The following is a 14,163-nucleotide window of genomic DNA, read 5'->3' on the forward strand; positions in this document are numbered from 1 at the left end:
GATTGATTTTTTTTTTTTTTTTTTTTGGGGGGGGGATCTCCTGAATATAAATAATATAAATAACATAAATAAAGAATACCTGCCAGCCTTGACTTTCCAAATGTGTTGTACATGTACTTGTACGGTGGAGTTGTTATTTATCATTGGCTGATAAATGTCGTTTCTACAGCTGGGAAGGTAACACATGTGCAGAGTTCAGCTGCCAAGGGACACACACAGACACACACACACACACACACACACAGCACAAGTGAACAAACTTGGAGTCGAGGCGGGGCGAAAGCTGTCGGCTGAACTTCGGCTGTTTTGTGGAGCTCGGTGCGTAAATGCGCCCGGAGTCATGATGCTTCCAGTTTTACAGTAAACTGGTTTATCTGGCGAAAGGGTGGGGAGGAGGAGGAGGAGGAGGTGGTGGGGGTACAAAACAATGTAACACAACTGTTTCGACGAGTCCCACCAGGACAGGAGACACGGCAACAAAAGAGAGAGAAACGCGAAGAGGAAACACACGATGAGTGGCTGAAAAGTTTCACCGACGACAGGCCGGACCTCGGCGGGGTAAGTCCTCCACACGGCGGCGGCTCCGGACGAGACACAAGAGGCAGATCTTTATTTTACAGGCCGATCTAACAGGATCATTGAGGATTAAGACACCCCCCCCCCCCTCCTCCTCCTCCTTCTCCTCCCCCCTCACCCCCCTATGATTTAAATGCACAGTGTCGAATCGATGATTTGTTGTTATTTTTAGTTTTTTAGTTTAGGTGTTCATTTTGTGGACCGAGTTCATTTTTTCAGCTCTTCTCGTTTTTGTTGCTTTTACTTGAACTGGCCTGTAGAGACTTTTTTTTTTTTTTTTTTTTTTTGGGTCAGAAGGAAGAACCACACCCAGAATCATCTATTCTGTGGTCAGATTCCATCTTCCCTCCTTCACTGTGTGATTTTCTTCCATTATAGTTCTGTAATTCACTCACATCATGGCTTCATCTCCTCTGTCCGGTCTGCAGATCTGAGCAGGATGGCTGAAACAAACTGGACCTGTCAAATAGTTTGGACACGCTTTATTCATTTGAAGGAAGGTCATCAATCACCCAAACGTCTGACTGGAACTGTATATAAAGCTTCCATTGTGCTTGTTGTTGGGATGTGATGTGATGCAATCGTATCTCTGATATTGTAAGAACTCGGTTTTGAAAAAAACATTTGAGCCCACTTGAACCCGCGCTGGTTTTCGAAGCTGTCAGCCTTGTTTCACTATCATAGATCACACCTGAAAACAGGCACGCATCAAATCAACGCTGCAGTCTTGGATTTCATTGCTTTAGTTGAGTTATTCACTTTTGAGCTTTAGTTGAGTAATATTACTGTGTTAGCATGCCACAATATAATTGTTGTTGAAGGTAATGAATGTTGGTATGACATTGTTGGAATAATTGTCATGTACATCTCCAGAGTTCAGGGTAAAGTCTCTAAATGTGTATTGTTTTTTTTTTTAGACAAGCTGTCCAAAACCTAAAAGCCAAACTGGAAAGTGGAACTGAAATTAACAACATTATGGCCTTTGTTGATTAGCAAACATATCACAGCTGTTGGAAAGTATTTCCACTAACACCGTAGTTCAGGATTGTTCGGTTGAATCTTCACCCTGAAAATCAGCCCTGTACACGACATGAACCACGTCTCCTGTTTTGCCCTCGCCTTCCAGAGACAGCAGTATGGCGCGTCGATCTCAGTGTTCCTCTGCTGGAGATAACCCCCTGGACCCCAACTACCTGCCTCCTCATTACCGGGAAGAGTATCGCATAGCTGTCGACGCACTGGTCGAGGAGGATTTGGAAGGATACTACAAGTTCCTCTACAACGCTAATGTGGTGGACTTCCTGTCCACTCCTGAGATCCAGTACATCCAGAACTCTGTTCAGGCCCCTCAGCTGAGCCAACACCCCGAACAGCATTTTTTGGAGCCCGCTGGAGATGGCTCCTCAGACACTTACTGGCCCATTCACTCTGACTTGGAGGTCCCAGGCCTGGACCTTGGCTGGCCCCAGGTGCATCACTTCATTGAGCCCACAGAAGTTACCACTCTGGTCAACCCCCCGGAGCCTGACATGCCCAGCATCAAGGAGCAGGCACGGAGACTCATCAAGAACGCCCAGCAGGTCAGCTTTCTTTACAAAGGGAAACTTGATGTCCAACTTTGAACTATGACATTCAAACTCTTCACACGGTGTTGTCTTGACGCTGGTTCTCTCTTTGGCTTTTGTCCTCTTAGGTCATTGCTGTAGTGATGGACATGTTTACTGATATTGACATGTTTGCGGATATCCTCAACGCTGCCATGAGGAACGTCGCTGTCTATATTCTTTTGGATGAGGAGAATGCGCATCACTTCATCAACATGGTGTCCAACTACAGGGTCAATCTGCAGAGCATTCAAGTGAGTAAATGTTCCTTCAGGACAACGTTACATTTTGGTACAGGCTTTGAGTTTCAGTTCAATAAATAAAAAAATGTAAATGAATGCAGTACTCTTCTATACACTCCTCCACTGGTTGACATGTTCCTTTATCAAAATGAACATGAACATTGTCGTTTATTTTTACACAGCGAATATGTCGACCTATATTTCCAGCCTGACTTTTAAAGTTTGACATCTTTGGCAGCAATGCATGTGCTCGGAGCCTGGGGACACATCGAGAAAAGGGGAAGTTGGAAAACACAGAGAGCTATGGTTTCTAAGGATATGTCAACAGCGACATTAATACAGAATCACACTCCTCGTATTGTTTGTGTGTCCTCTGTCTCACGTTAAGCGAACACATGAAGTTATCAGCAGTGTGCAGCACAGCCGTTCATAGAGGTGACTCCATAATATAAATAAAGAATACCTGCCAGCCTTGACTTTCCAAATGTATTGTACATGTACATGTATTAGATATCTGAGATCGTTGCTGACCAAACAGCAGTGAGAAAGATATTAAATAGCACCTTGTTTTTTTTTTGTGTTTCATAATCTTGTTTGTCTTTCTCTCCTTTTAAATGATCTGTTATTAGTTTTTGCTTTGTTTTGCCGTCACTCTCCTACATTGTGTGTGTTTTCTACTTCTCGTGCAGCCCCGTCACACTAAACTATGCTGTCTTTTGTGATGTTGACTGTTCTTCTATGAGACTTGTTTTTTGTGTACATGCTCAGGTGCAGACAAGGCGTTTAGGAAGGGCGGTCACATTATTTTTTTCATGTTGTCTAATATTTGTTGTCCTTGCTAAAATATGGTAGTTGTAGCTGTAAAGTATTTCTGCCATCGGAAGAAATCACAGTAACCATATTTTCCTGTAAAAGGGAACTTGATATTCAGCCATTTTCTTCTGCTTTCAAGGGTGGCAGTGTGCATGCAATGCTGCCACCTACCTTAGACTGAGATTAACATCACTGTCATCTGATCGCCTGAGCTCAACTTTTCTCATAATTAGTGGATTTGATGTCTGTCTTGCAGTTTTTACGAGTGAGAACAGTGTCTGGCATCACGTATCACTGCCGCTCAGGGAAGTCTTTTAAAGGCCAGATGATGGATCGCTTCTTGTTGACAGACTGCAGGGCTGTGTTGAGTGGAAACTACAGGTGAGGAAATGTAAAGTTATCACAGAGAGCTTTGTCCTGTACACAAGGCAGCCGTTCATACTGAGATTTTTTTTTTAATGACTGCTTTTATTTTGCATCTGCTGATATTGAAAACCAGACATGAATATCCAACGGCCTGATTCTACTAAGTCTCATTTTTGTCATGTTTTTGTCCAGCTTCATGTGGTCTTTTGAGAAGCTACACCGCTGCATGGCACACCTCTTCCTCGGGCAACTCGTCACAACCTTTGATGAGGAGTTTCGGATTCTGTTCGCTCAGTCCCAGCCACTTATCACTGAAAATGTGATTGCTCCAGTAGAAGATTTTAGCCGCTTGCAAAAGAGGCAGTACACAAGCGAAAGAACTCCTTTATTCAGGGATTCCCGGAAATTCCTTTCTTTGGAAAACGTTCATCCAGATGACCGGTTCAGACACTATGATGAACGTATGGATCCGGATTGGAGAATGGTGGCTCTGGAAAGGCAGGGATCCCTGCATGGCCCGTCAGATATGCACAGGAGGTTTCCCCCCCAGCATTCTCGCATGGATCCACCTTTTGATCAGGGCTACGCTAGGATGCCAATGATGGAAAATGCTGCCTTCAAACGTCACAGTTACGCTGAGGGTGTTCATGGTCGATTCTCTCACCCATTCCTGCAGCACCCGGGAACGACAGAGCCTGAGAACCAGGGAAGGCAGTTTCACAGGGGGCACCAGCCCTATCCAGGGCCCGGACCGGAAGCCGATTCCAGTGGCTATGACAAGCCCTGGGGTCAAGACTATCATTCAGCAGATCAATGCTATGAACCTGGTTTACCACAAGAGATGCAACCGCCTGACAACTTTGACCCAGTGCTTAGATATTTATCTTCTACCAGAAATGTGGACTTTGACCAGGACTCAGAGAAATTACTGCCGAATGCAGATTTACCGTTCAGTTCAACAGCTCATCCAAGAAGACTGAGTTTGGGCCATCCGTATGCCTGTCAGACCTCCCCCAGCCCTTCAAATCCATCTGATCAGAAGCAATGTTTCAAGGAACCTAACACTCTCCGCAAAGATCCTTCAGTAAAACAGGGGCTAAGAAACTGGAGGATTAGCTCATACCTCAGTGCATGTGATAATCCAGGAGACGAAGACCTGCCAGTGGTGCCACCTCAAGGACCAGACCCTTTTGAAGAGCCTTCTAACCTTGTCGAACAGACGGGACCAGGCATGGATTTACCAACTTCTAAAATACCAAATGTCAGAGAGTTTAAGATTCCCGCAATACCTCGGGCAAGTCAGATGCCGAATTATATCAAAACCACTGTACGAGAGCAGCCAAAGAAATCCCCCGATGAACCTACAAATAAAACAACACCTACCCCCTCAGAATCATCATCTACGGCTGAAGGGGAAAAGGCCGAGGAGGCAGAACAAAAAGAACCAAAAACCGTCGGTCTCCGAAGGGAGGAGTCATTCCGTAGGAACTACAATGCCGCAATGCCAAGGAGCTCCAGGTTAAGATCCTCTTTGATATTCAGCTCTCTTGAGCAGCAGCACACTTCTCAAGATACCAAAAGTGCGGCAGGCCAACCAGATGAGGGAAGTGAGGTGAACGAGGCAGAGCAGACCTCGCTACCTTTTCTTTCACAGGTTTTAGGAAAAAGGCGACCTGCAAGAGAGCCTTTTGAGTGGAGCCGCTACATAAAGCCCAAAACAGACGATGGAGCCAATAAGGCAGATGATCAGTATGCATCAAAAGAAGAACGTTCAACAGATCTGGTGGAAAACAGCAAGGCACAGGAGACACCAAAACTACCAGATTCAGAGAAAATAGAATCTTCACCATCAATGCCCAGATCCAAGGCTTCTGAAGCTGCGCTGCCTAAAACTGATCAGCCAGTACAACCACCCAAATCTCTGCTCACCACTCCACTGACTGTAGATATGAGTAATCCTGATGACAGGCTCTTGTTTTTTAGGGAGATGGCAGCAAAACGCAAAGCAGCCAAGGCTGCAGAAGCTGAAAAGAGCAAAGACAAAGGCCCGATGAAACCCCCAACAGATCTAACAACCACCGCTGTTAAAACGGAGAAACCTGAAGCAAACCAAGTCTCAGAAAAGGTGGTTCATACTTCACAATCTGCAGATTTATCACCAAAAAATGTTTCCACAGATGAAGGAAATAAAACAATACCTGCAGAAGAATCTAGGTCAGTCAGTCTGTCTTTAGATGCCAACGATAAAACTAAAAAGCATGACAGTCAAGTCGAAAATGATTGCAGTATCTCTCAAAGCTCTAAAGATGAAGAAACCACGATTTCAACTGATGCGGAGAACTCAGAGCTAAAAGACAGCCAACTAGCAACATCGCTGCCTGTTTCTGCAGAGACAGAATCTTGTCTGAGCAACCAAAACCCAAAACCTGTAAAAGAGAGTAGCCCACTTCATCCACCTACACAAATAACCGCTACTCCCCTTCCTCTTATGGAAGATATGCATGAAAGTGAAAGCCCAAACTTTAATTCTACTTCAAAGGAGTCAATTTTGTTCACTCCCATTTCATTGTCTTCTGCATCTGCTGGATTGAACATCCAAAACCCTGAATCGGTCCAGTTAGAAACCAGTATCTCCTCCCTCTCACAGCTTCCCGAGCAAGAAACAGGATCTGAGCTGAGCTCTTCTAAACCACCAGTAGAAAGCTCTTTCTCGAATCAAGATCCGACAGATTTTGGTTCCCAGACTGGTTCAGCTCTCCCCTTTGCTCCTTTTTCCATTCCTGAAGAGACTTTATCTTCAAATCTCTCTGACTCAACCACATCCTCCAGCATTTTGTCTCCAAAATTGGACAAAACAGAAGTGCAAGAATCTGTCAGCACCTCGTCATGTGACTCCTCACAAACAGCCGACAACACTCCTGCAGTATCTGAGTCCACCCTGGCTCATCTGGATCCCGATTCCCAAATGATGTCACTTGAGACCCTTTCAACAGTCTCTGCACACAAGGAGTCTGATGTTTCTACTGACACACATGCTGTTAACAAAGAACAAAACAAATCCTTAAACTCCACCACACAGACAGATCCCAAAGAATCGTGTGCTCCTACACCTTCAGAAAAGTCTGTACCTGATTCAGAAAATGACCCTCAGATACCTGAGGTTATTTCATCAAAAGATGTTAAAGCTGATATTTCACCTCCTTGTCTTAGCCCTTCATCACCTAAGTCAGATGTAGCTAATGTTTCTGACCTCGAGAGTTTGGCCTTCAGATCTGATCAAGCTGAGAGGATTAGTTCACTCCCACTTTCTAAATATACCCTCTCAGAAGCATGCCCTTCTGTTGATCCAGACATTAATTCGAAGGATTCCCAAGCCACAACAAATGCATCTCCACAAGATGCACAAACAGAAGAAGCCCCTCCCTCTGAAGTCAACCTGACGGGATCTGTCATTCCAGCTCCTGTTGAAACATTATGTTCTTCTGCTCTAACTGACTCAGCTGGATCTGTTACGTCCCCCGAGGCTGAAAAAGCAGAAACCAACACGTCCACATTGTGCCCCTCAGGTGCACCCACTGTTGCCAAGCAGGTTACAACAGACTCAAACAAAACTCCTGTGCTCCCATCAACAGAAACTTCTCACCAAACTGAGCCTACCTCAAAACTCCCAACAGAGCCAACACCAACACTTGAGGGCCCACCTTTAGAGTCACCTGTGCCTGCTGAGAATAACAAACTTGACCAACAGAGCGAAGAAAGCAAAGTAAATGAATTGCCCAACAAAAAGCCTGAGGACACCGAGGTCACAAATAAGGTCAATAAAAGCCCAACGCAGGAATCGATCAAAAGTGATCTAGTAAACCAAAATAGCTGCTCCGAGTCAACAGAGATCACACCAGAAGAAGTTCCTGTATCGCCACAGTCCAAGCAGCCAAAATCAACCCTGTCTCGCTACCACTCATCAACAGCCAACGTGCTCTCAAGCAGCAACCTCAGAGACGATACAAAGCTGCTTCTGGAGCAGATTTCTGCCAACAGCCAGAGCAGGAACGAGGCGACCAAAGAGTCTCCTGTCACCGATGACGAGAAAGAAGATGAAGCGGACAAAAATGCCAAAAGGGAGAAAGAAAGAGGGCTCAGGACACTTAACAGAGGGCAGCCTAAGTCATCGCAGGAAAAGGACAAGCTGCTGGAAAGAATCCAGAGCATGAGGAAGGAGAGGAAAGTTTACAGTCGATTTGAGGTATGAATACAGATAGCACTGTTGCTGCAATTCCCCGTTTGAACGACCCCATTACTTTCACAGATGGCACCCTAACTGGTATCGAAAGAAAAATAAGAATAGAAGAGGATAAATTGTACAGTAAGTGTAGAAAGAAGACGTGAAGTGATGCAGATGTTCAACAAGGACTTATTGTGTGTGTTTTGCCAAGTTGTTATGAATGAAAACTTAATGAACTGAAAAGATGAGTGGGGTTGAATATAGTTTTACAGACTGCATGGGTCAAGTGCAATTTGTGCAACAGATTTTTCTATAAATATGGCCGTCCTCATCTTTTATGAGAGAACTGTTATTCTCATGTAAATAACTAGCTTTAATTCTTTGAAATCTACTTTGAATTTTAAAACAATTTTAAATAAACCTGAGACTGAAACAGGATAGCATCTCTAAAATGACACACAATATCAGTGTGAATTACTGCGCACCTCACAATATGTGAGGTTTCGTTTAGTTTTTCTATTGAACAGTATTTAATAGGACAAATTCGGGTTTCATGTTAGTTTTACAAGATGAGCTGGCTGACTTAAGGGGTTGTTTCACCCAAATCACCCAATTTATTTACTATTTGAGTTGTTAAACACTCTAAGGCATTTAAAGATGCAATATAAAATACGCAAAGTACAAATATATGTGGAGTTTTACATTTGCTTGAACAAACCCTTTAATTGTCTCTGTACATTTGTTTTAGTTCCTTTTGCATGAAAACCTGCCATGCATGTACATTGGAACTACAGATTCCCAAACAAAGAATATCAATAACTATGTAGAGTTGTGGCTCTCACAGTGGATTCAGCAACATGTATATTTGTGAATAAAATGTCTTTTGAAATGTGTTTCCTCAGCTCTTGTCTGTCTGATGTTGCAGAATTGCATCAATCAGAAGTTATCTTGTCCTGTTAATGAAATTTAGAATGAAAATATTTTGCATGCATAAATCATAACAGCAAAGTCACTGATAACATTAGCAATGGCTATTTGAACCACCACGACAGAGTGGCATCATCATTGACACCCATGCTCTGATATTAAAACATATGAAAAATCAAAATGTACTTTCTAAATGAACCCAAACTTTCTGCAATATATATATATATACATATATAAAATGAATAATTAGTTCTGTATAACGCTGTAAAATATCACACTAATTGTATTTCACAGAATTTAAACTTAGCTTTTAAAGTATTTTAACATTTCCTTTTCTCCTTAATGAGATCATTTGTGGAGTTGGAAATGTGACCTGCCTGTATATAATATACTGTGTAATTGTGGTTTGTACCCACATAAATCTTTGATCTTGACATCCTCATCATAGCATTGTGCTTCACTTAACTGTTGATTCCCAACATTACACAACCAATTATCACCATCTCATGAGAATCACATCTCGTCAACAGAGATCACATCAGAACAAGTTCCTCTGTCACCACCCGCAGGCCAAAATTAGAGCTACTGTTACACAAAACCATCAGAGGAATGCTCACCAGGGATTACCAGGCATTTTAGACCCCATGAAGAGATTTCGCACTGTGCCCCATTACCACAGGCCCAACCCTGGAAACGGAACAATATGCAGACCTGCATTCGGTGAAAATCACTATTTGACTAATACCCTTGTCAGAAATGTACCGAAGGTTGTTTGCATGTGCTGTGTACTATTTCTACAAGTTTCAACAGCCATGTGATTTAAAGCTTTTGCTTTAACTTTGGTTAGCCTGATTCTGATTCTGTTCAAACACACCTCAGCATCCTCAGGACAATTCTCTCAAATGATGCCAGCGTGCCTTCTATCGACTCGCTCTCCTCTGTCATAATCAGCTCTTGTCGTCTTTATGAAATGGTCCAGATTTATTTGTGTGATTTACTTTGTGGGGCTTGTCTTGCAAAACACTGAAACAAATTAAAACCGATTAAGCTCTGGCTGTGACTGTAACTGCCTGCAGTCACATGCCGCAGTGTGCTGGTTATGAAAGGAGTGGTTTGCCTCAGAAACAGTGGGGTCTTGGAAATGTCTTGATAAGGTCGAACTGAACTACACTAATCTTTAAAGGACCCTCGCTGCCTTGAGTGTCTCAAGTCTAAAGGGAAAGTGCACACTTGATTTAGTTTCGTTGTTTATAGAGGGTCAGTTTAATATTAGGCCAGAATGACTCTAACCCTGAGGAGAGTGTATCACGTCACAGCATTCAGCTGGTATGCTTTTGTTGTTAAGTCTCTGGCTGCTAAAGATGGAGAGGAGCTGCCACCGGGAATCTTTGTCTATGGAGGACCTTGGAAGTACCTTACCTTTTTGAATTTGGTGAGCATACATGACCCCTGATATCTATTAACAGTAACGGCACATCGCAGATGTGGAAAAGGATCACGGACGGATCGTGTTTGTATTTCAGTTATTACAAATGTCATTCTTTGGACTGGCTGCTTTGAATGATCTACATTTGGAGAAGAAATCAGAAACAACGTTAAGCAAATGGAAAGACCTCCTCTTCTCTGTCTTTGCCTTCCCTGTGGGCATGGTAAGAAACACACACTGTAAAAACCTACATTTTTATCGACTGATTGTAACAATTTCTGCTCTGTGCATGTTGTTTAGTTTGTTGTTCTGCTTTTCTGGAGCATCTTTGCCTTCGACAGAGAGTTGGTCTACCCAGCTTCTATTGACGCTTTCTTCCCTCCCTGGATGAACCACGCTATGGTCTGAAAAGTGTTCCTTTTTGTTTTTATTTAAACAATATTGTACACAAATCGAAATAAATTATTCCTCCACTGTTGTTTCCTCAGCACACATTTGTCCTCCCTGTTCTACTTGGAGAAGTGATGGTGCAGCCGCACGTCTACCCCCAAACTAAACATGCACTTGCAGCCTTAGGAGTTGTAGGCCTGGCTTACTTGTCTTGGTAAGTGACGAGTCAGCACACTCGTGACAACAGTTTCCCAACTACTTGGGAAGTCGATTATGACAGAATCTTAAAACAACAGCCTACTGGATTCAATGTTTTTAATGTGGCTCTGACTGCATTCTTAGTGTATCAGGTCTAGACTGGACCGGTTAGTGTCGTTTCACTGCAAACAGCTTGAATGTAAAAAGCTTTACTATTGTGTGTCACATACTGTATTGCAGCACGTAGGCCACTTTGTTTCTGATGGTGCAAATCAATAAACATGTTGCAAGTTGAGGATGACATTTCTTTATTATTATAGCGTCTCCCTGTTACAGTAATCAGTATCATCTGTGCCACTGGGTGGAAAGTAAATATTTGTGTGAGACAAAGTCAATGTGCTTGACAAGACAGTGCAAGATGATCTGATAGATATATTCAGCGCTTTTTCTTTCTCTCTCTGAACACGTTCTGCAGGATTATATGGGTGTACTTGTCTGTTGGGATTTGGGTGTATCCGCTCTTGGGTCACTTCAGCACTGCTGGTCTGGGGGGCTTCTTCGTTTTTAACATGTCTGTGGTGACTCTGTTCTATCTGCTGGGGGACAAGCTCAACAGCCATGTGTGGAGTAAGTGACAACAGCAAACATACAACTGGAGACGAACAGCTGGATTCAAGTCGACTCTCATCTAATCTCTCCCTCGCTTTCTTTTTCTCTCCTTTGCTTTAGGTAAGGACATGAAGATAACAACAAGCACAATGTGACTTTCTGCTCCAGTACAGTGCTGAAGCCTTAAGGCAAGACTGTGTCACTTTTTACTGAAGAGTTAACACATCCTTCCTCTACCAAATAAAGTGGAATAAAAAGTCCGAGACAATTTTCCCTGATAATATTAACACACCTCAATATTCAGTAACACACATTACTGAGTGACTTGCTGTTACGTATACATAGTATAGGCTTTAGCTAAATGCTAAGAACCAGCTCAACATTTAAGTCGCATTGTACTATTAAAAGCAACAGTTTACAACATCTCTGATTTAAATATTACAGTTTATAGTTAAGCTAAAACAAAGGCTATTTGACATTGCAAAACACCTGAATAATGCAAGCTGAATTTCACAGTAGGAAGGAAAGCAAGCGGGGCTAAGAAATCCTTCTGTGACTATTTATAGTTGCTGTGTTTCTGATTTTAAAAGGAATATCCACAATAAAATGCGATACATGCCCTGTCCTCCACATAATTCACTGCTTCTAAATTGGAGTTAGTCAATTAATCAAGCAAAGAGGATCCACTATCAATATAATCACTCTCATTTGAAGCACATTGAAGTTCCTCTTCCTGTTTGACCTGAATAAAGTGCATATTTCCCGTTAATCAAGGAACATCTGGAGGGGTTGCAAGAATAGCTCAATTTTTGGCAATCCAAAACACAACGCTGAACCATCCTGATTTGATGTCATCACAAATCCATCGAGGTCTCCAGAAGCAGCTGTGTTGTTGTGTTTCCGAGAGACTGAAAGAAGGGCTGGCGATCAAGCTGCATGCAAGTCTCTGTAGCCTTTAAGGTGTTGGAGATAGTTCGGATCTGCATCCACCAATCCGACTGAGAGGATCTTGGCCAGTAAATGTACATCCTCTTTGCTCAGATCCCTCTGTTAAAGGTCAACATCAGAGATTTCAACAATTAGATGTTGTGATAATCAGAAGCTATAAGTAATTACTGAACCCATTTTTTTTAATATAATCACCTACCATCATGCTGTTGTTAGTGATGTCAAGCAGCTTCTTAGCTTTGCCTCCCTACAAGAGATGATCATTTCAGAAAATCACACTTTGTTTCTTATTTCCTCTTATCCGTCACATCTTTTAACCAGTACAGTTCTGTCTTTGAGACTATCTACTCAATGTTACTTTATGTTTCCTTCTTTATCAGACATTCATTTTAAAACAGGTAAATGCTGTAAAATTCTACTCACCTCTTGAAGTCCTTTTGAAAAGCACATGATGATAAAGAGAAGACCAGCAACTACCTGATCATTCAAAGGAGCAGTCAGTCATTGTGCAAGATTAAAACTTTGAATAGTTCTCAATAACAACACTGTACACTAAAATAAAAATCATTGATTAAAGTCACGTATAATTGTTTTACTTACTCCCAGCAGGTGCAACATCTTTGTTCTTCTTGGCTCTGTCCTTTCTGTACAGTGATTTGCTTTTCAACTGAACTGCTCCAAATAAGTTCCTCCTCCTCAGATAATCACATGTTCAGTCAGGGAAAAACACACATGAAGAACCAGAACAACAAGACACACTGCATTTTCAAGAAACGCCTATTCTTTCAACTGGAGGATGTTAATCAGAAGACAAATGTAGTGTTACACAAAAGATTGCGTAAATGGGAGTTTGTTATTGAAAGAGGATGCTCATTAGCTTGAAGTGGTAACGTAGTTTCCAGGCTGAACTGTGTCTTTAATTGTTCCTCTAAAATACATTCACGTCAGAGCTTCTCTGTGACCATCAGATATGTCACAGCACTGACAATCATCGGGAAAATGAAACCACCACCTGCTCATTTGAATTCCCCTGAATGACAGTGTGTTGATGTTGTTTGATAAAAATCAGGTTCCCACCAATAGAACAGAATAAATATTAAAGAAGAAGTCCCCCAAAGGGCGGTGTATCTTTTTGAATCTAAATAAATCAAGTCTGGTTAATGTAAAGAAATGCCAGGAGCTGAATGCAAGTTTACATACAGGAGCAGTTTTTATTCTTATTTCCTTTTAAGGTGAATCAACTGAAGACAGATACACAACTGTGGCTTTTCTGCCTTTTCTGTGTGACCAAACAACCAAATTATCGGACAACTAAACCCACATTGGCATATAAATATGAGCATGAAAATGTAAACAGTCTACACAAGAATAAAGTTCAAATTCCCTTTTTGTCACACAGTGGGCATTTTGCCATCTTTCCTAAGTAAAAGAAAAACTAAATAAAGTAATAATAAGTTATTAAATTGGATACAAAGCGGATACAGCTAAAGGAAGAAGGAAAAAAGAGATAATCAGTAAATACGGTGCATATCATATTTGATACATACACTTATGAGACCATCCGCTTGGCAAAATAAAAGAAAAAGAGATTGAAAAAGGCAGCTGTAAAAATAAAGATGCAGACATAAAGACACAAATGTTACATATGACCTAGGAGAAAAGTATTTGTCATTGCTTGAATTGGGTGTAATGCCTGATGTAACAAACAAGATACAAACAAAAAGAGCCAAATAAAGACTTCAGACAAAAAAAAGGGAATTTTCTGTCCATTATTTCTCTGGTCAGGCATCATAGGGATCCGTTAAAGAAGTGGGTCTTATTCACAGACGTGTGTGGATTATT

General features: G+C 42.0%; 2 protein-coding genes across 2 annotated transcripts; both read left to right on the forward strand.

Moving 5' to 3' along the window:
- The first annotated feature begins 371 nt into the window (after positions 1 to 371).
- fam83ha (family with sequence similarity 83 member Ha) lies at positions 372 to 8,716 on the forward strand. Its single transcript, XM_029521562.1, has 5 exons — positions 372 to 558; positions 1,703 to 2,156; positions 2,270 to 2,434; positions 3,492 to 3,616; positions 3,794 to 8,716. Exons 2-5 carry the CDS (start codon positions 1,713 to 1,715, stop codon positions 7,848 to 7,850), a joined length of 4,791 nt encoding a protein of 1,596 aa, XP_029377422.1. The 5' UTR covers positions 372 to 558; positions 1,703 to 1,712; the 3' UTR covers positions 7,851 to 8,716.
- Positions 8,717 to 10,029: 1,313 nt separating this feature from the next.
- Positions 10,030 to 11,455, forward strand: LOC115055542 (androgen-dependent TFPI-regulating protein). Its single transcript, XM_029521431.1, has 5 exons — positions 10,030 to 10,182; positions 10,274 to 10,399; positions 10,477 to 10,578; positions 10,665 to 10,780; positions 11,240 to 11,455. Exons 1-5 carry the CDS (start codon positions 10,030 to 10,032, stop codon positions 11,397 to 11,399), a joined length of 657 nt encoding a protein of 218 aa, XP_029377291.1. The 3' UTR covers positions 11,400 to 11,455.
- Positions 11,456 to 14,163: the final 2,708 nt, after the last annotated feature.

The sequence above is a fragment of the Echeneis naucrates genome, chromosome 15, assembly GCF_900963305.1.
Source record: "Echeneis naucrates chromosome 15, fEcheNa1.1, whole genome shotgun sequence".
Classification (NCBI taxonomy): Eukaryota; Metazoa; Chordata; class Actinopteri; order Carangiformes; family Echeneidae; genus Echeneis; species Echeneis naucrates.

What these genes read in the sequence shown, in the direction of transcription:
- fam83ha (XM_029521562.1), top strand. Translation starts at nt 1,713, where the DNA reads ATGGCGCGTCGATCTCAGTGTTCCTCTGCTGGAGATAACCCCCTGGAC. An exon ending in TCAATCTGCAGAGCATTCAA is followed by an intron (nt 2,435 to 3,491) that starts GTGAGTAAATGT and finishes TCTGTCTTGCAG; the next exon opens with TTTTTACGAGTGAGAACAGT. An exon ending in GTGTTGAGTGGAAACTACAG is followed by an intron (nt 3,617 to 3,793) that starts GTGAGGAAATGT and finishes GTTTTTGTCCAG; the next exon opens with CTTCATGTGGTCTTTTGAGA.
- LOC115055542 (XM_029521431.1), top strand. Translation starts at nt 10,030, where the DNA reads ATGACTCTAACCCTGAGGAGAGTGTATCACGTCACAGCATTCAGCTGG. An exon ending in ACCTTACCTTTTTGAATTTG is followed by an intron (nt 10,183 to 10,273) that starts GTGAGCATACAT and finishes TTTGTATTTCAG; the next exon opens with TTATTACAAATGTCATTCTT. An exon ending in TTGCCTTCCCTGTGGGCATG is followed by an intron (nt 10,400 to 10,476) that starts GTAAGAAACACA and finishes CATGTTGTTTAG; the next exon opens with TTTGTTGTTCTGCTTTTCTG.